General features: G+C 35.2%; 2 protein-coding genes across 2 annotated transcripts; both read left to right on the forward strand.

Moving 5' to 3' along the window:
• The first annotated feature begins 8,776 nt into the window (after nucleotides 1-8,776).
• On the forward strand, nucleotides 8,777-12,053 carry LOC122301950 (probable receptor-like protein kinase At5g24010). The gene has a single exon (XM_043113294.1). The coding sequence runs from the start codon at nucleotides 9,124-9,126 to the stop codon at nucleotides 11,602-11,604; it is 2,481 nt and encodes an 826-aa protein (XP_042969228.1). The 5' UTR covers nucleotides 8,777-9,123; the 3' UTR covers nucleotides 11,605-12,053.
• A 6,598-nt stretch (nucleotides 12,054-18,651) lies between these two features.
• LOC122301951 (F-box protein GID2-like) lies at nucleotides 18,652-19,471 on the forward strand. The gene has a single exon (XM_043113295.1). It carries the CDS (start codon nucleotides 18,808-18,810, stop codon nucleotides 19,318-19,320), a length of 513 nt encoding a protein of 170 aa, XP_042969229.1. The 5' UTR covers nucleotides 18,652-18,807; the 3' UTR covers nucleotides 19,321-19,471.
• Nucleotides 19,472-20,308: the final 837 nt, after the last annotated feature.

The following is a 20,308-nucleotide window of genomic DNA, read 5'->3' on the forward strand; positions in this document are numbered from 1 at the left end:
CGGAGCTCTTCTGTTGTGGCATTAACAGAGTCATGCTCATTCTTCTTCTTTGCTTCCTTGCAATTATTTTTGAAGTGGCCAATCTTGCCATAATTCCAGCACTGTACTTGTTTTCCGGACCTAGATTTACTTCTGCCTCTTCGGGACTTTGATCTGCCCCGATTTGAACTTCTACTAGCTCCTCTACCTCTCGTCTCGAGTTTTAAGGCAGAACTGGAAGTTGATGCTTCTCCTGTATCTCTTCTGCGAACTTCCTCACTAAGAATATGGTCCCGGATATCTTGATACTTCATCTTTGTTTTGCCATAAGAATTGCTAACAGCTGTTCTCATGACCTCCCAGCTTTTTGGCAATTGATCTAGAGCAATCAGTGCACGTACTTCATCATCAAATTCAATCCCCACTGAAGCTAATTGATTGATGATGGTGTTGAACTCATTCAGATGCTGAATAACTGGAGTTCCTTCTGCCATTCTCAAGTAGAATAGCTTGTACATCAAATGCACTTTGTTATTGGCTGATGGCTGCTCGTACATGTCCGATAGAGCTTTCATCAAATCCGTCGTGGTCTTTTCCTTTCCCACATTGTGTGCAACTGATCTTGACAGTATTAGTCGAATGACTCCCAACACTTGTCTATCAAGGAAATTCCAATCTTCATTGCTCATGTCATCTGGCTTTCTTCCTAGGAGTGGAAGATGTAGTTTCTTCCCATAGAGATAATCTTCTATCTGCATTCTCCAGTAGGCAAAGTCTGTACCGTCAAATTTCTCGATACCAACACCTTTAGCTTCTTCTCCAGCCATAACTTTACAAATGAGTTCAAATTCAAACAAACAAAAATTATCGTTGCGTCTGAAACACTCAAATTAGCTGGAAACGAGTCTGGAATAATCCAAATAGTTTGTCAGCACTATTTGATCGTCGCGATGGAACTCCAACTGGCGTGATCTAGCCCAAAATGATCTGCAACACGTGGATGGTTCAGATCCAATGTACTGATGCCGAATCTCAAAATTTTGACAGTACGGATGAGTCCGGAATGATCCAAATAGTTGGAAAGCACTATTTGATCGTCGAAATCGGACTCCGAATGGCTTAGATCTAGCCAAAAACAGATCTGAAAAATGGACGGTTCTGATGTGTCTGGTGCGTGAGATACACGCGTTGAACAGTGCGCATGGGCGTGTTTAATATACGCGCTACAGTACTGTGGCGCGTGGGGGAGAGTGAGGCGCGTGTGACACACGCGCCGAACCTCTCTAGGGCGCGTGGGGGTGCCTGGGCGCGTGTCCTTCACGCGTCTTCAACCACTGGAGCGCGTGGGCGCATTTGGTGCACGCGTCTTCAACCTCCGGAGCTCGTGGGGGAGCGTGGGTTGCCGCAGATGCACGCGCCGATCTTCTAGGGGCGCGTGTAGGCTCGTCCGACCTCCGTTTTCGATTCCGTTTGCTACAACGGATTCGTCTCGATGCGAGGAACACCGTGGAGTTGTCAAAAATTGATTTTGAACAACTTGAATTTTCAGACAGCTCGAACCAGTGCTCTGATACCAATTGTTGGGAGCTGTTCTGACACAGAGACAATTCTAAATAAAAGAGGGACGAAATTTAACGTGGTTCGGCAATTGCCTACGTCCACAGCTGCTGTAATTTCACTATAAAAATAATTTTTACAGAAATCTCTCTCTCACCCACTCTGATGCACTTCTCTGCTGCACTCAGTCCGCACACACTCTCACCTCATCACAGCACTTCTATTTATATTGATTGGAAGTAGTCGATGAGAAGGTGCAGTTGAGAGAAGTTGCAGCCGCACCTTTTGAATTCGGTGCATTCGGTGCATTCGGTGTCTTTCAGTGCATTAAACAAGCACATGCCACCCACCACTTTTGTCTCCATCTGCAACAGCTAGCTTGCTAAGCACAACGTGTGCTGAGAAAACATTTTGAATTAAAGTCATATACGCGATGTTGATATCCATAACCAAAATTAAGATCAAAATACTGATATGTGTGCAATATTGTTCCAATACGAAGATTTTTCACCATTTCTTGCCGTATTTGCAATGATCTACCTTCTTAAGATATATAATCCAACAGTACTATCAACGTAAAATTTATCAATTCAGCATCATTTGAGCTAGGTTCTCTTGCATCGATCACCAACAGTACAGTAAGATTGGTACGTAAGTTAGCAATTACAAAAATAATTTAGCCATATGTGCTATTAATTCACCACATGTACGTGCATGACATATATGGCACATGAATTACCAATCGAACCGTGTCAAAATAAGAAATGTAAACCTGTAGCTGCTCGCATGAGAAATTATTATTAATTTTCTTCTGCATTATATATTAATAATTAAGACCAGCTCTCTAGAAAGGAATTGGAGTTAATAATAAGAAGACATACTATGTATCTTCATGGGTTATATTTGCATCGACATTACTCATTTCTTAACCAAAATTTATAGCTAGCGCAACTACTATGTACCCAGCAACCTCGCTCCTTGATCGGTGCTCAAGCATACATGTCATGATTGACTAATGAATACGACCCGGCAGAAGCATACTTTGTAGCCAGTTTCTTAAGCAGTCACAGAAGCAGCTTCTTAGTACTGAAATTTGTCAACAAATTAGGTTTTTTACCTCTGTGAAAATTCCAACAAGCATACTGAAAATTTGTCCAGCCAGATGATCTTGTCCTGAAACCCTCCAACATTAACTGACCAAGCCCTTTGAATTTTCAAGCAAATTTCCATTATTTTTTTTGTCGCCAGAGGAGCATATATGGTCAAGAACTCAACAATATTTAACTGACTGAAATAAATGGATTCTGTGACTTCCTAGCTTTGTGGCGTCAAGTAAAAGCAGCTTCATTAAATTAATTTATCAAGTTAATTAAGTTTAATGGACTAATTACTTCTTTTAATTAGACACGCATGCATGCATAATTAAATATATATAACAGATCATCAACCCCATGATCGAGCAAGTTTCTCTCGGCAGTTTTCAAAGTCCATATTCAATCCTAGCCTGCATATAAAATCTATCGGCCAAATTAATTAAGCAGCGAGTCTTAGCTAGATTATTAATATTGATGTTCACCGATCCATAGGTTGTTACCTACTCAACTATTTTTAATAAAATATAGTGTACGTATATATAAATATATATATATATATTCAGCATGCCAGAAAGGACCTAGCCTCGTGGATATAGAATATTCGAGTTTTGTCGAATATTCACCAGCAAAAAAAAAAAAAAAAAGGTGTAAATTAAAGACGTGAAGCTGTAATCAAGCTAAAAGAAGATGGGGGATAATTCATAAATTAAACAATGCTGGAGGTAATGATCTATCATGTGTGTATGACGCATGCATGCATGCAAGAGTTAGGGCCACGTACGTGCACGTACTCATGAGTACTCATGGGGCCGGGCAAGCTAGGACGTCCTTCGATTAGATTCGTAGTAACTGAGAGAAATGCAATTTCTCATCCAGCAAAGAGGAGAGACCCACCGTCTCCGCAATTTACCTACTTGTCACACTCCGGCCGGGCATTTATATTGGTCCACATAAAGTTAGAAATTTCTAAGAGTATTAATCTGATATGTATAATACGTTTTTTTTTTCCCTTTCCGAAAGATGGACACTACATTCAATTTTATCGATAGCGCCCAAGTAAAAAGGAAAAGCAATTTGATCGATCGACAAGACTAGTAAAAAGCAAGCAGTACTTGTAATTATCAATTTTGTCAAGGTTTTATATATGTCAGTTTCATTTATTAACATGTTAATCTTACACGTGCTTGTTCATGGCCAATCTGCATCAATCTTAATTTTCCTATCGATCATAGACTTTCGTTTCGATGTTTGTACGTGATCAATCATCAACTTCTACATCTATTTAGTCTGTCTGATGTGGTTTTTATTTGTAGGGTTTTTGCAGTACTACATACTATTAAAGGACAGAAAAAAAGTACTATGAAAACTTCTACTATTTTGTTCATAGATATGACCACTGCATTATGGAAAGATTTACGTAATAGGTTTACACAAAGTAATCAACCTAGAATATTTCAACTAAGAAAAAATCTTTCCACTCTAACTCAAGGGAATCACTCTATGAACATTTATTATTACCAATTGAAAGGGTTTTGGGATGAATTGTCAACTTTAAAGCCAATGGCAGTATGTGGATGTAGACCAATCTGTACTTGCACTTCTACGAAGTTTATTGGGGAGGAACAGGAAGAGTAGTCTGTTACGCAATTCTTGATGAAGTTCTGGTACGATGGCAACGGTAAACGCCGGAAGACGCCACCTGGGAGCCCTACCACCGCCTGAAAGACGCTACCCCGACCTTGTGGGCAAGTTGGGAGCCCAAGTAAAAAAGGAGGAAGACGGAGGTTAAGACTTCTGGATTCGATGGGCTCAAGGCTTGGGCCAATGCAATTATGGGCTTTTTCTTTATAAACTCATGTAATGTATGGGAGTGGGCAACCCGTCCTATTATTAGTTAGTAAAAACCTATGTTCCTTGTGAAGTAGGCTTAAATATTTTCTGAGAGCATCGCCCACCGGTACTGCAAATGGTATTTATTCCCATAATTTAATAGAAATTATAGGGATTTGTTTAAAATTATGCCTATATCTAGATTTTCATTTTGAGAAAAGTATTTGTAAAATATATAGTGATTTTCTATATTTGGAAAACTACTGTACATCCCATATTATTTTTTATTAATATTTTATTCTAATCATTTATACTTTTTATTATATTTATCTACTTCAAAGCATTTACACTTTCTATTATACTCATATTTATTAAAGTTTTAAATAATAATTTTAAAAATAATTTAAATAATTACGAAAATATAAAAAAAATTAATTATAAAAATATTATCATACCCACAAAAAATAATTTAAATTTTTGTTTAAAATATTCACTAGAGTAATAATTCAAAAAATAAGAAAAAATATTGAGTAGTTAAATTTGTAAACAGAAGTGAAAGAAAAAAATAATAAAAAAAGAATAGAAAAATATTATTTTAATAGAATAGATAAATGATAGGAAATGAGATATATGAAGTTTTTGAAAGACAAGGAAAATTTAGGAAAAAATTTTAAGGAATGTACTTTTTAACTAAATTATAGAAAATTTTATGTGGAATGGAATGCGAATACTCTTAGTGGAGCAAATAATTTTGTGCCTCAGATATTTTCTACAAGACCTGCAGAGACTTGAATTTGAATTACAACGTGGGATCATCAAGTTCTCCTAAGAGCACTCTCAATCTTCCTTCATCCTACTTTTCAGAATACATCATTAAAATTTATTTGTTTTATTTTATATATTAATTTTTACAGTTAATCATATATCAGTTTATCTATTTTTTCTTTGTATCATTTAAATAATATTTTTTATTTTTTTTAAATATTTCTTTCTACCAATAAATTTTTAGTATCCATATATTTTTTTATATTTACAATATATTATTATATATAATGTAATATAATCCAGTCCTATAAACACAAAATAAAATTATATAAGTTAAATAAAAATAAAAAATAAATCAAATATGAAAAAATTAGATAAATAATATTTCCAAGATTTTTTTAGAAAAAATAAAATAGAGGTGTTTAAATTATAAACAATAAAAAGAGTTTGTATTTAAATGTAAAAAAAAAAAAAAAAAAAAAAAAAAAAAAAAAAAAAAAAGATAAGGAAATGAGGGGGTAAATGAAGTATAAATAATTAAAAAAATATTTGAATGATGAACAGTACCTGCTACATTTAACGGATTACTGTAGCAATTTGTATTTTACAAAATCTTTTTCCTAATTAGATGGATCGCATTTTATAAACATTTCTTCAAATATTTTACATTTTTTATATTACATTAAGAGTGCTCTTAACATAACTTGGCGTTTGGAAGTGAGTAGGAGTGCCATACATCTGGCCAGGCTGCACTTTTGCGTTATTGTCAGCCAGAGTTCTGATGAAATCCACTTCAATCTCTATTTTGACGGAAAGATCAGTGAAATGATAGACGTTTAACATAAGTGTAAGGAGGGCTACTCCATTGTCTTACGATTTGGTGGTTAATTCAGATGATTCAGGATCTATGAATATATATAAGTGTAGGACCTGATCAGGATTGAATATATATATATATATATATAATAAACAGTTTGTGAAATATTTAAGCTCTTGGAACCATGAGTGAAATCTCACGACTAGATATTTTGTTACTACAATTAGATATTTTGTCACTATATTATAGAGTGAGATGAGATGTGATTGTTTTATATGAAAGATAAAAATTAAATAAAATATTGTTATTATTATTTTAGAATTTAAAAAAATTAAATTAAGATTTAAAAAAATTAAATTATTTATTATATTTTATATAAAATTTTATAAAAATTATAATCATAAAATGAGATGAAACCATATCTAAATCCAAACAACGACTCACCTTTTTGAACATTTGCAACTCATATCCATTTGAGGTTACAGTAGAAATTTTACAGACTGCCTATTATTGCTTTAAATTTATTTTGCATTTTTGTCTCTTCCTTTCTCCATATTATAACATGTCTCTTCAAAATAGCATGTGTGACGTGTTATTTATAACAAAAATAATTATTTGTGATAAAAATAAATTCATTGATAGAGAAGAATCATTTTTTCTAAGAAATAACTGACGTACAATAAATAAATAATTTTCTTGTATTAAAAAATTCTTCTTCTTCTTTAGCAATAACATGTGCTTATAGCATGTAGTAATCACCGTCGTTGCATTATTTAAGAAGACCGTAACTTGATGATAATGGTGATAGAGATGGACGAAAAAGAGCTCACCTTTAATATTTTTAGTATGACTCAGTCTGTTTTAAATCTTTTGCCATATCGGACGTGGAAAAGGGGAATAAAAATCCAATTCCAGGAATTAGCATACATGCATGCAACACCGAGTAAGACTAGTCGTACAATTGCAGCTTCTACTTTCTTTGAAGACTTTAGATCAGTAGGTCCTGGAGTGCACGTTACTGTTTTCCCTGCTTGCCTAGTCGACAGGGCAGACTCCTTTCTTGGCTTTTTCCATGAAAGGAAGATGAAGATATCTACAGCATATATCATTCGGTAAATTTAAAGTTTAAAAGTAATTTAAAAGTCCATTATGCAATTTGAAATTTTAAATATTTGATAGACTTTCATTTCTTTTTCAATATAAATTTCTTTTCTTCTTTTATCTATTTTCAATATGTTACTATATATTTGTGATAAAGAAAAAAATGTCATGTTTAGATAGTTCTATAATCAACTGCACATCGCACGAGTGCGCAACTAGTTATTGAGAAGGACAATGCTAGGGATCCCGTTAATTTGTTCTGCTGAACTTTTTTTTTTTTTTAAATTTTTTTTTATAGAAAGATTAAGAAAATTATATTTAATTATATTGTGAATTTTATTCATTTTTTAAAATATTTAAAAGTGTTAAAAAAATGATATGAAAAAAATAAAAAACAAAACACTTTTAAATATTTTTTTCAAATCATTTTCTTAACACTTTTAAATATTTTGAAAAAATGAATAAAATTCACAATATAATTAAACAATATTTTCTTAATTTTTCTATAAAAAAAATTCAAAAAAAAAAATGAGCGGGATAAATGAACGGAATCCCCCAAGCAGGATCCCTATCATTTCCCTATTGAGAATGTTTGTGTAACAAAATATTGAGATTCTCGAGATAAAAATTTAGAGCTACAAGGTGCATGTCAAAGAGCATGCCACAAATATAGATATGAGAGAAAAAAATCTATTTATTAATCTACCAAGTTTATCATTGATTTTAGACTAACTTAAACAAAATAAAATTGTGTTTTTAAGGCTTCGATCTATTAAATAATGAGATGAGATTATATGAGATGTGAATAATAATAATAAAATAATTTGTGAATAGTAATGAAATATTTGAATTAATGTGTTTTATATAGTTTTGGGAAAGGAGAAAAATAATTGAATAAAAATATTATTAGAATATAATTTTGTAAGATAATATTTGTTTTAGAATTTGAAAAAGTTGAATTATTTATTATATTTTATTTAGAAGTTTATAAAAATTTGTAATAATTAAGTAAAATAGTTAAAGATTTGAAATTAAAAATTGTTAATTTATATCTATGATGTTTAAATATTGAGATGAATTGGACGGGGTAACTTAGGACGTCTATTATAATTGTTTTGGATCGTACGGTAAGTTTTGTGCTTACACGCCGGCTTGGAACTCTAAATACGATGAACTAATGAAGCCAACAATTTTGTTATGGATAATGCTCAATGAACCGATAGTATACCGCCGATTGTTGATCGATTTTGCTTTTTTTTATTTAAAAAAAATTAATAATTAAGTAAGTGAATATTATTAAGTGTATGTATTTTTTATATAAAAAAACTTAAAGATATTAAAAAAATGAAAAAAATAAAAACCAAAAAAATAAAAAAATTTTAATTGCAGTGATCGGTTGGATTTGTAGGCAGGGACATCGGCCTGTAGCAGTATCCTTTTGCTATTTGTAAGTCGTAAATTTCAGTACTTTTTTTTTATAATTACACGACTCACTTTGATATTTAGTGAATTGAATGTGACAAGATGTCAAGAACCGAGCTTGAAATAGACTTTTCTTTTTTTTTTATTTGAACGTGCTAATTCAATGTCCTTTTTTTCAATGAACGTGCTAATTCCCGTTCCTTTCCTGGAAATCCTGTAAAGATAATCTTTGGAGGATGCCCTTCTCCTTTTCCATGCAGTGGTCCAGTGCTTTCTTCTCTGCCCATTGAAGACGTCTAAGTTTTAGCAAGAGTAATTCCGTTGTATGTTCCTTCACTTTTCCTTGTTGGGTAGATGCAAAAGCTGTTAAAAAGAATTGGGAAGATATTCTTCCCTCCTATTCTACAGAAGGTCGAAGTTCATGTGCATGTCCATGCATAAAATATTGTCATCCAGTCGAGAGTCCTCTCTATAACACTTTCAGGTTCACTTCCAGTTTCCTACTGAGAGAGAGAGAGAGAGAGAGAGAGAGAGAGAGAGAGAGAGAAGCTAGTCCTGATGATTTTAATGGAAATGCTTCGTTTCTTTAAGGTTCTTTTCCCTCTCTTTTTTCTGCTTCTCTCACCAGCATATACTCTTCCAAATAAGTACTTCATCAATTGTGGGTCAAAGTCCAACATAACTGTCGGCGGTCGGAGCTTCCTCGGTGATCTGAATTCTGGGTCTTTCTCAGTTGGACCAAGCTCTATTATCGTTGCCACCGAATCATCACTAGATACGTCTCTTTATCAAACTGCAAGAATATTCACAAACCGATCTTCATTTGAGTTTGATATCATCGATATTGGCATTCATTATGTACGCATTCATTTCTTTCCGTTTGTGTCCGGGAGGGTTAATCTGGCTGATGCCAGATTCGATGTTTCAGTTTCTAATTTTTCACTGTTATCAAATTTTGGTGTTAAAAGCATTGGTAAAGCGCCTGTGATTAAGGAATACTTGCTCACTATCAATGGAAGCAAGTTCAACATCCACTTTAATCCTGGGAGAAAATCTTTTGCTTTCGTAAGTGCCATTGAAGTCTTCCGTCTTCCAGATCAGGAGTTTGTCGGGGATAATATTGATCTTGGTACTCTCGGGCAAAACAATAGTTACCGTGGTGTCCGGTCTCAGGTTTTACATACGATTCACAGGGTCAATGTTGGAGGTCCAGAGACTAATGACACACTGTGGAGGAATTGGATACCGGATCATAATTATTTACTCCCTACAGGGTCTGCAAAAACATGTGTTCCTTATGAAGGTACGCTTTTATATGATATTAATGGAGCAAGTAATTATAGTGCCTCAGATCTTGTCTACAAGACCTGCAGAGAACTGAATTTGGATTACAATGGCGGATCATCAAATTCTCCTAACATAACTTGGCGTTTTGAAGTGAGTAGGAGTGCCACACATCTGGTTAGGCTGCACTTTTGCGATATTGTCAGCCAGAATTCTGAGGAAATCTACTTCAATCTCTATTTTTACGGAAATATCGGTGCAATGATAAGTACGTTTAACTTAAGTGGAACGAGGGCAGCTCCATTGTATTACGATTTTGTGGTTGATTCAGATGATTCGGGATCTATGAATATGAGTGTAGGGCCTAATCAGGATTCAATATATAAAACAGCATATCTGAATGGGGTGGAGATAATGGAGTTTATGAAGGAAGCAAGTTTGGTACCTTCTGGCAGTAAGGAAAAGAAAACCCTTCATGTTATAGTTGGTACCGTTTGTGGCCTGGCATTTGTCGTCATTTTGGTAGTGCTGTTCTTGATGGGTTTAAAATGCAATAAAGCAAATCATGGTGATGGAGTGGGCTCATTGCCATTTTTTCATGGAAAAGGAAGTCCTGGTAAGGGAGCAGCAAGTGCCTCCCCTGTTCGTAATTTGAACTTGAAGTTGAGGATGCCTCTTCTTGAGATACTAGATGCCACTCATAACTTTGACACCAAATTATTGATAGGTGAGGGTGGGTTTGGGAAAGTTTATAGAGGGTATCTTCGGAGTGGCATGACTGTGGCAGTCAAACGAAGTGATCCAAAACGTGGCCAGGGACTTCCAGAATTCGAAACAGAAGTATTGGTCTTGTCGAGAATTCGTCATCGCCATCTTGTTTCTTTGTACGGATATTGCGAAGAAAAGTCAGAGATGATATTGGTGTATGAATTCATGGAAAATGGGAGCCTGAGAGATCATATCTATCATTCAAATGACAACTCTGACTCTGAGGGACCATCTAAAAGATCTAAGTTGTCTTGGAAGCAACGGCTTGAAATTTGTATTGGTTCGGCTAAGGGCCTTCATTACCTGCACTCATGTTCAAGTGGGGGAATCATTCACCGTGATGTTAAGTCAGCAAACATCCTGCTGAATAAACATTACGTGGCTAAAGTTGCTGATTTTGGTCTTTCAAGATCAGGTCCTCTCGATCCAGATCATATCAGTGTTGGCATAAAAGGTAGCTTTGGCTATATGGATCCCGAATATTTTAGATCTCTTCAATTCACAGACAAATCTGATGTCTACTCCTTCGGTGTGGTACTTCTTGAAGTTCTTTGTGCTAGACCAGCTATCATTAACTCACCCAACAGGGAGGAGGTGAACCTAGCTGAATGGGGGCGGTTTTGGCAAAACAAAGGACAACTTGAAAAGATTATTGATCCCTCTTTAGTGGGAGAAATTAACCCTAATTCATTAAGAAAGTTTGGCGAAACAGCTGAGAAGTGTTTGAAGGGTGATGGAGCTAGCAGGCCTACCATGCTTGATGTGCTGTGGGACTTGGAATATGCACTGCAGCTTCATCAAACTGCGGTGCATAAAGAGCCGCATGAGGACACTGGAACAAATGCCCTTTTGGAGTTACCTTTGCTTACCATTCAGCATTTGCCTTCTAAAAGCATCCCAGATTGGGGAGATGATAATGTGTCCATGGGAAGCAAAGGGATCAAGGGTTTGGATACAACAAATGATGGGAGTGTTCTCTCAGTTTAGGATTGATGGTGCCAGATAATCTAATCAACTGCTTTGGAATGTTTTCCTGTCATTTTGATTTCCATTCTTCCTTAGTATCTATGAAGCTTTAAGTGTATTTTGAAGTGTTGCCTTGTTTACCATCAGTGTGGAGTGGCCTGTTGTTATAGCTATTTTGAAGTACTGTTATGCTTGTTATCTTTACTTCCAGTTAAGAAAAAAGGTTCGTTAATGTTATAGCTTCTAGAAAATATGAAACTATACTGGTAAGGAAGGAGTGGGAACTGGAAAGCCCTATCTTCATTTTTTTATACAAGCATTTTGTGAATGCTTGACATGCCAAAACAAAACCTGACATGGGTGGTTTTACCAGTAAAACGAGTTGATGTAATTAATTGAAGATAATTTTGAGTCACTCTATTTCATCTTTGATCGACCTCAGAATAGGTGAGATTGCCTTCATCAGAAAAATTAAGCCTGGGACAATTTGGAAAGCTTCCAAGGTTAGGTATCATTGCTTGCTGCATTATTATTTAGAAAATCCAGCATATTGTTCATAAACAATAAATGCTGACATAATTTCTTTCTTTTCAGCATTCTCTTGATTTGTTTCCTCTTATATTTCTATTCATTCCTTTCCTTTTTCTTTATACTAAAATCAGTACCAATTAAATAGGTCCTTGACAAAACAGAAATCGTGCGTTGTGACCTTGTCTGGGATATGTCTCCTATTCAACCGGTTTAGTTAGAATTGGACCCAAGCCAAAACCTATTATATTATAACTGCTACGAATCTTGTGGAACATCGGACTTGTTGTATGGGTGGGATTTGCTTGTTCTCACCTGATATGATTGCTTTGAGATATATTCATTTAGATACGTTGGTACATGTATCACACTCAGTTATATGTTCATAAGTAAAGGAAAGAATATGTATTTTCATCATCTCGCTTATCTTTCTTATCATTAGTTATCTATGTTAAGAGTCGAAAGAATCTGTATTACAGACCTACAATGTACTGGCTTCTACCTATGAACTATCCCACCCAGCCTCAGAAGGCCATGCCGCTCTCCATGAATGCATGGAAGTTAGCCCTTCTATTTTGGAGCAGTTAACTTTGGTTTTCAAGTATGTAGACTGCACCAAAAAGTCCGAAAGTTTCCTATAATTTGGGTAATTTTCAACATGGTGCCAACTTATAGTCATAACAACATAACTTGGCAAGTTTCAAGGCGACATGTAAGGGATTAGCAGCTTCCATGAATGTTTTTGGACAAGTTGCAGTTATGTTTCTGTTTCATAAAAATAATCAGCTCACTAGAATCAATGCAAAAAAAAAAAAAAGGATAAATGCCTCGTGTGAAGTTCGAAAATGCATTATTTATAACTTACAAAATGACACAAGAAATAAACAGAGGAAACTTGCAAGCGAGATGGTTAGTGACCAGAGCCTTTCCTGCTAGGTCCAGAGGCCAACGGAATGCCTCCGTCCCTCACAAAAACCCGACCACCCATCCTGTTGGCAGCGCTAGAAAACGAAGCATCTCCAATGATTACACCGCCATCAACAGCCTCAGGATGATCATCCTTGCTCTTCTTCATCTCTGCTCCAAGGGCTCGACCATGAACCAGACTCGGCTGTGTGAGCACCACGAACATCAAGACCAGTAGAACCAGCATCAAACACTGTCTCATTGATGATGGTCTGGGGCTGTTTTCCAGGAAGCCCATGTTTGATGTCCCTTTCAGTTTCATTTATATTCTCTCAACAAAGGATGGAGAAGAGAAGTGATCTTTTGGGAATCTCCAGCTGCATAAAAGCTAGCGGCCTATAAGGGGGAAGGTTTGGGTGGCCAAGGTGTGAGGACTGAAGACGGTGCGACTTTTTGGTAATGGAACCCTTTTTAAGTGGGTCTTTGACTTCACTTTTCCCATTAGTAATGAGGAGCTGAGATTACAAAGGAATTTTTCCACTTCTCTGGTCCAAATTTCCATTTTACAACGGGCGTGTGTGAACGATGTATCGGGAGTTCTGAAAGTCGATCATTAACGGTCCAAATTTTACTTGCATTAATTTAAAAGAAAAGTAAGATAACATACAAAACCCACGAGTAAAATTATTAAATCTTTTTTTTCATAAATTTAAGTTTTTCTAAGTGATAATTTTATATGATATTAGTATAGAGTATGGGTTTTGAACCTTAACTTTATATTTTATCCAATTAATTAAATATCTCGTATGTTAAGCTTACTTATTTAAGAAGAGTTTAACCCGCAAATGCAGAGATGACTGTTAAAATAAGTATAAAATCTATATTTTGCTCGTTCACTTCAACTTTTAGTATAATTGAGAAAAATACCGAGATGTTAATGCTGTTGTCCACAATCTTGCTAGTTGAACCTCCGGTCATGAGAAAGAATTTGTAAATTGAGAAAATAAAATTAACGAGTTTTGCTATGTAGAGTTATTTTTACTTACTTTTTACATATTTTAATAATGTAATTGATTAAAATAATTATTTTATATTAAAAAATTATACAATCAATTACATTAATGAAGTATGCAATACGCAAAAGTGATAATATATAAAAATTTAAAAAACTAAAACCCGATGGACGAATTTTCCATCTTCGAGAAAAGTTAAAACCACTATAATCCCCAATTAGAAAATTTTCCAGCCTAGGCTTTTCCTCTTCCTTGCGAGTTGCGACCTTGAGTCATTTGCAAGTAATTAATCTGTATCTTAGCTTTTCCTTGTTCCTTGTCCTTCCCAAACCAACCACTGAATCAAAGGTGCCACCAAAAATTTTGATGGACATGAGTAAAAGAGCCAACGAGTGTAGGATTCTCAGCCTCTTTAATGAAAGGGAGTCGACAGCAAAAAGGTGTCTATTGTTCAAACATGGTGATAAAATTAATAATACAAGCAGTTCAAGATTCAGTCAAAAAAAGAATTGTTGTATAATATGTAGTTTGGACGAATATTCCTGATATTAGAATCAATGAAATAATGTGGGGTTCCAACTTCCACGGTTCCAGGTAAGCCCTCATATTCTCAATGGGAAGTACTTGTTTGGAATAATGTTCTGGAGGTGAAAATTAAGCAGATTGTCATGTGTTCATGTTACTTATGTCTGCAGAGAAACCAATTAAAATCCAGACCTTTTTTTTCCCAAAAGAAAGTTAAAAGGGTGGTTTCATGGCAGCTTTCGTAGCCGACTTGAGATGTTAATGAGTTTGTATTTTCAGTTTTGCTGTAATTTTGTCTGTCGAAGGCTTTTGCTTTCTACCCTGACGGGACTTTTTGAATTAAGAGAGAACTGAGTTTTGCTTAAAAACATCCACACAGTACGTGCTCTACCGTTGGACTACCTTGGTAATCTTTGGTATTTTATTAAAAAAGAATAGAAACTGTAAAGATAGGTACTGTATCCCTTAGAAGGGAGCTTGATTCTAAGATCCACCTGTCGAGAAGAGATGAAAGTTGGCCTTAGTGATTCAACACCGTGACTCAAATGATGAGAGTTTCACTAACAGAAATACTCATCTCTAGAATGCTCAATTGAGGGTGTAAGGGGAAAAGGGCCCAAGCCCAATAACCTAATCTGGAACCCTCCAATAGCCCCAGACCAAAGCACGTTGGGGGACCTATGGCAGCCTAAGGTCGAGGCCCGCTTGATGGTAAGCACGGGAATTTGAGGTAGGAGGGACTCAGCCCACCCTCATAGTGTTTCCACCCATCAGAAGGGCCCTAAGGTGGTCTAGAAACCCATTGCGAGCCATGATTACCCAGAGCCTCAATGGGGTACCGAGACCTAACAAAAGGTACACAGACAGATGACCGGACAGAGTGCTGGCAGCAAAGACATGCCCAGTTATGGGCACACCCAACCAGAGACACGCAGCATTTAAGGCATGTCAAGAAACATGAACACACAACTGCGTACCCCTAGGATGATGCAATCTCGGCAATACACTACACCGCAATGGCAAGGAGGTGGCAGGTCTAACCTGGGCACAACCTGACATCCATCGGTCTCTCTTGATAACAAAGCCCAAGTCGGGTATAAATACCCCGATCTCACCCACGAGAAAAGGTCTACATACTCGTTCACCTAAGAGCTCTCAACTAACTTTAGCATCAAATAATTCATGAACTCTGGCCACTTCGTCGGTGTCCACTCTTTGCTCTTCTTGTAGGTGCCAAACGCGTGGGCTTTCCTGGAGTTGCTCAGAATACAAAACACAACATCAATAGAGGGTTTTCTAGCATGGACCCAAAAACTAAGCAAAGAACTCCCTTGCATGAGAGTAGATTAAAACGTTAGGCTAATCTTAACGAAAAGGAAAATTCTATATATTATAGCTACATCTCACTTTTTTCTCATTATGGTGAAATAACATTGCTCTCATCTATTGGACTTTTTTTTTAAAAAAAAAAATTATAAAAAAGATGATAAAGTTATTACATTTTATAGGAAAACTCTTCTTGTAAACGAGTAGCGCACCAAATCCGCACAGCAAATCCTGAGGTGGAAAATGAAACAAAGCGTTTTATTGAAGAGGGACTTTTGGGACGTCTGGAGCGGGGAAGATTGAAACCATTCCCATACCATTTCTCTCTCTCTCTCTCTCTCTCTCTCTCTCTCGGACCAAAATGGCATCAGCGTCTCCACCATCGTCACCTCTGTAGGATAATGTTGACGGAGAATGCCCGCTCCAGGAGGCTGAGGACCGCCTCCGTGAGTCTATCAAGGAGCTCCAGCACTGCCAAGTACAATTACAGAGTTTAGGACTTTTTTTTTTTTTTTTTTGACGAAGTGAGATTCTGGATAACAAACATAATAGATAGGTGAAGAAGAAAATAAACAAACCACAAAATGTGCACAGATGGAGATGTCAAACTAAAATTTAGGGAAAAATTATTTTTTAGTACTAATACCGTTCGCTTGAAGGTCCCAGACTGTTTGAATGCATTTCTGGTGAAGATCCTTTACCTCTCCTATGATCCCTACATGCGAGGCACAAAGGAAAAAAAACCCAGATCGCCTCTATAATTCCTTCGCCACTGATTTAGTAAGCCCCACCTTTATTTTGGTCTCTATTTTTCTCTTGCATGTCTACACATCATCTTCAAATAGATTTATTCGTATTTTTTGCATGCTCTGTTTTGGTTGAAACTTGGTTTAATGTTGTGCAACCTTACCTTTCTCTCATTGCCTTTCCTCTTTAAAAACCCAAACACATCTCCCATTTCCCGTGCTGTTCTAAGAGAAGGAGGCTCACCCGTCACTTATTCCTTCTCCAATTTTCCTTAAGATTTTCTCAAGTAATTATATATATATATATATATATATATTTCCTTCTTTAAGGCCGAAAAATCTCTAAGTTGTTTCCTATTGGCCACCAATAGTTCACACCCGCCTATGGACATATAGAATCCGAAGGTTAGAAGAAGAGATTTGGAGTGGGATTTGGGAGAAATGAAGGAATCTGAAGATTAAGTGGCCTACGTTGAGGAAAGAAGATAAAGCCATGTCCTTCTTTCTCTTTTCTTCTTCTTTCTCGTCTATTCATTTTTTCCTTTGTTTTTCTAATAAAAGTGACATCTAACACGGTCCACATAAACAATTAGTACACGGATTGGTACGCAACCCGCATGTACCTAGAAGAATTGTATTTTATATAAAAGTTTTATTACCTACAAGCAAAGTCGCGTATTAATATACGTACCAATACTGATTCTTTCATACTTAAAAGTTAAATTAGCACTGTTTTCAATAAAATCTACTTTTTAATTAATCAGAATAAATTAATACACATATTAATGTATAAGTATGTTTACAATTAGATTTTTGCTTTATATAGTAGATAAAAGCATAATGAAAGTGTGATACGAACCATTGCTCCAACTAGAATAGAGTTATTCCAGTTTTCAAAGTAGTTTTGGCGTTAAAGTAAATGGGCTGATCCATTATTGTTTCTTACTAGACATGTGAGAAATATCGGCCCGATTTTGAAACAATGACCAGCTCAATTGTTCAAGAGGATAAAAATATAAATGGGCTTTAGGTTGTCCAAGATAAAGCTTAGCACAGTGCCATTGACAGTGAGAGAGGTCAGAAGGCCGACAAAGTCAGAATCGAGGTTGCTGCTACAGAGTACAAACGTTGGGCTTATAAAAATAAAGCATTGCTTGTTGTCTTGGATTTTGTAAATTCTTTTTAATATTAGAGGATTTTGTAATATTTAGTCAAAATTTACTCACCTGATGTATTATAAAATAATTATTCAAATATTTAAAAAAAAAATTTGAAAATTAATTAGCATAAAATGATAAACTTATGATTTTTATCTTAAAATAAAAAGAAAAAAGAAAAAAAAGAAGAAGATAATAAATGGGGTTGGAATCTTTGGAATTTTAGCTAAACGCCACCCACAAAGCTACATGTTTACTCAAGAGGAGGCATTAGGCCGTAAGCATCTTTTTGCTGTGTCTTCTTCCTCCACCACTTGCCCAAAAAAGCGAAAATACCCTGCCGCTTTACTTTGCGTACAAAGAAAGTTTTAACTATGAATTGTTTTTTACGTGCTTTTTTGTCTATAATGGCGACAAAACGCAATGTCTACCCCCCTACACTTTTGTATCTTCTGTTTTTTTGTTTTAATCCTATCCGGTTACAATAAATTATTATTTCAAATTATTAATTGTTCGGAATATTTTATAATATTACACTTTATAAGTAAAATAATAAATAATAATAATACAGTCGATAAATCATTTAAATATTAATATTTGGTTAAATAATTTACTTTTTTTATTATTTTTATCAATAAATTTATTTTTATTATAAAATAAATCTAATATATCATATAAAATTATATAATTTCTTATCTTAGTAGTAATACTTCACAACTTCGACGCGGACTTTCACTACAAATGTTTGCTTTTCCTTTTTGACATTGATTTCATCAAATGTGACGGACATAATGTGTGATTTTTGCTATCAATGAATCATCATGAGACGTGATTGCGAATAGATTATATTAGTCATTAGAAATGTTAGCATTAAATATGGTCCTAATACCAACCTGAAGGGCATACCGGTCATTCCGCTTAAACATACTTTCTCATAGTTTCCTTTCCCCCACACACGAACGCACTCGACGCGAAGCGCAGCTTGAAAGGGACTCTAATATTCCTCGTGTCTGTGATCGGAAAATGAAGCGAGCACTCCACTCCAGCGAGTTTCTCGAGGCCGGAGACGATAAGAGAAAGAGAACAAAGCTCTTAGACAAACAAGACGAGAAGCACGAAGAGGATAGGTTCGTGAACCTCAACGAAGATTTACTGTTTGAGGTACTGAAGCACGTGGACGCGGGCACTCTGGCCACGGCGGCGTGCGTTAGCAAGAAGTGGCGGAACACGGCGAACGACGAGAGGTTATGGGAGATGATCTGCACGCGCCACTGTGCTAACGTTGGGTGCGGCAGCGACCAGCTCCGCTCGGTGGTCCTCGCTCTCGGAGGCTTCCGTCGGCTCCACGCGTTCTGCCTCTGGCCGCTCCTCAAAACCTCGTCGTCGCGCACTCTCTCAGCGTCGTCGTTCCCGTCGAAGAAGGGGTGTCGGAGTTGGGGAAAAGATGAGGTTCAGCTCTCGCTGTCGCTGCTGTCCATTCGGTACTACGAGAAGATGGATTGCAGCTCCCAAGCTTGTTCGAATAGAAAATGTTGATCGTATCTCCGAACTTGTGAGTATTCCATGTTGTGATTTGGTTTGTTTTGTGTGAGAATTTTGGTTTTTTAATTAGATTCTGCAATTTCTGTAACAGATTTTGCTTTATTTTTTTATGGGTATAATATAATACATATGATGTTTAATGGTATCCAATCTTCTCATTAGATGTATATAGACAGCAATAATTTACCTTTTTTTCCATCAATCTCTTATTAAATTCCAATTCAAGATATATAAATTAACATGGAAAAGTTAATTTTCTTTATTTTTCAATTTTTAGATTAGAATAATATTATATACAATCATTTTTATATATTTGTTATATATTTTATTGATATAATTAGCTGCATTAATTTTTTACATCAGCGTATAAAAATATATATAAAAATAACTAGGTATAAAAATTTTGTTTACGTAAAGGTGTGATGCCTAATTGATTAATTTTATTATTATGAAGTTTGAAAAGAGAATTATAAGAAATTATATTATAGATTTATGTGTCTAATTTTTTTAGAGTTGGCTGTAAACTATTCTTTTACGCCATAAATTACACTTATTTTTATTATTTTTTAATATATTTCTTTTTAAAATAATTGATTTATTCTATTCCTCATTTATATACTACATATTTTATTAGAAAAAAAAGTAAAAAAATAAAAAATTTATATATAATATATAGAGTAAAAATATAAGTAGAATTTTTCAATTTTTCATAACCCAACAGTCACCATTAGTATTTTAGGAAAATACCTAGTTTGTCACCTAGGTTTGCTTGATTTTGTCCGTTAGTGCTTTTTATATTTTCTTAAATGTTTATAAAAATTATTGCTAGTAAATTTATATATCTTTTTAAAAAAAATTCTATTCATCATTTTTACGCACAACACATAATTTTTTTAATTTTTTTCTTATTAAATAAATAGTGTAAAGATGATAAGTAAAAAAATTCAATTAATTTAAAAAGAATAAAAATAAAAATAAAAAT

The sequence above is a fragment of the Carya illinoinensis genome, chromosome 2 (assembly GCF_018687715.1).
Source record: "Carya illinoinensis cultivar Pawnee chromosome 2, C.illinoinensisPawnee_v1, whole genome shotgun sequence".
In the NCBI taxonomy this organism is placed as follows: Eukaryota; Viridiplantae; Streptophyta; class Magnoliopsida; order Fagales; family Juglandaceae; genus Carya; species Carya illinoinensis.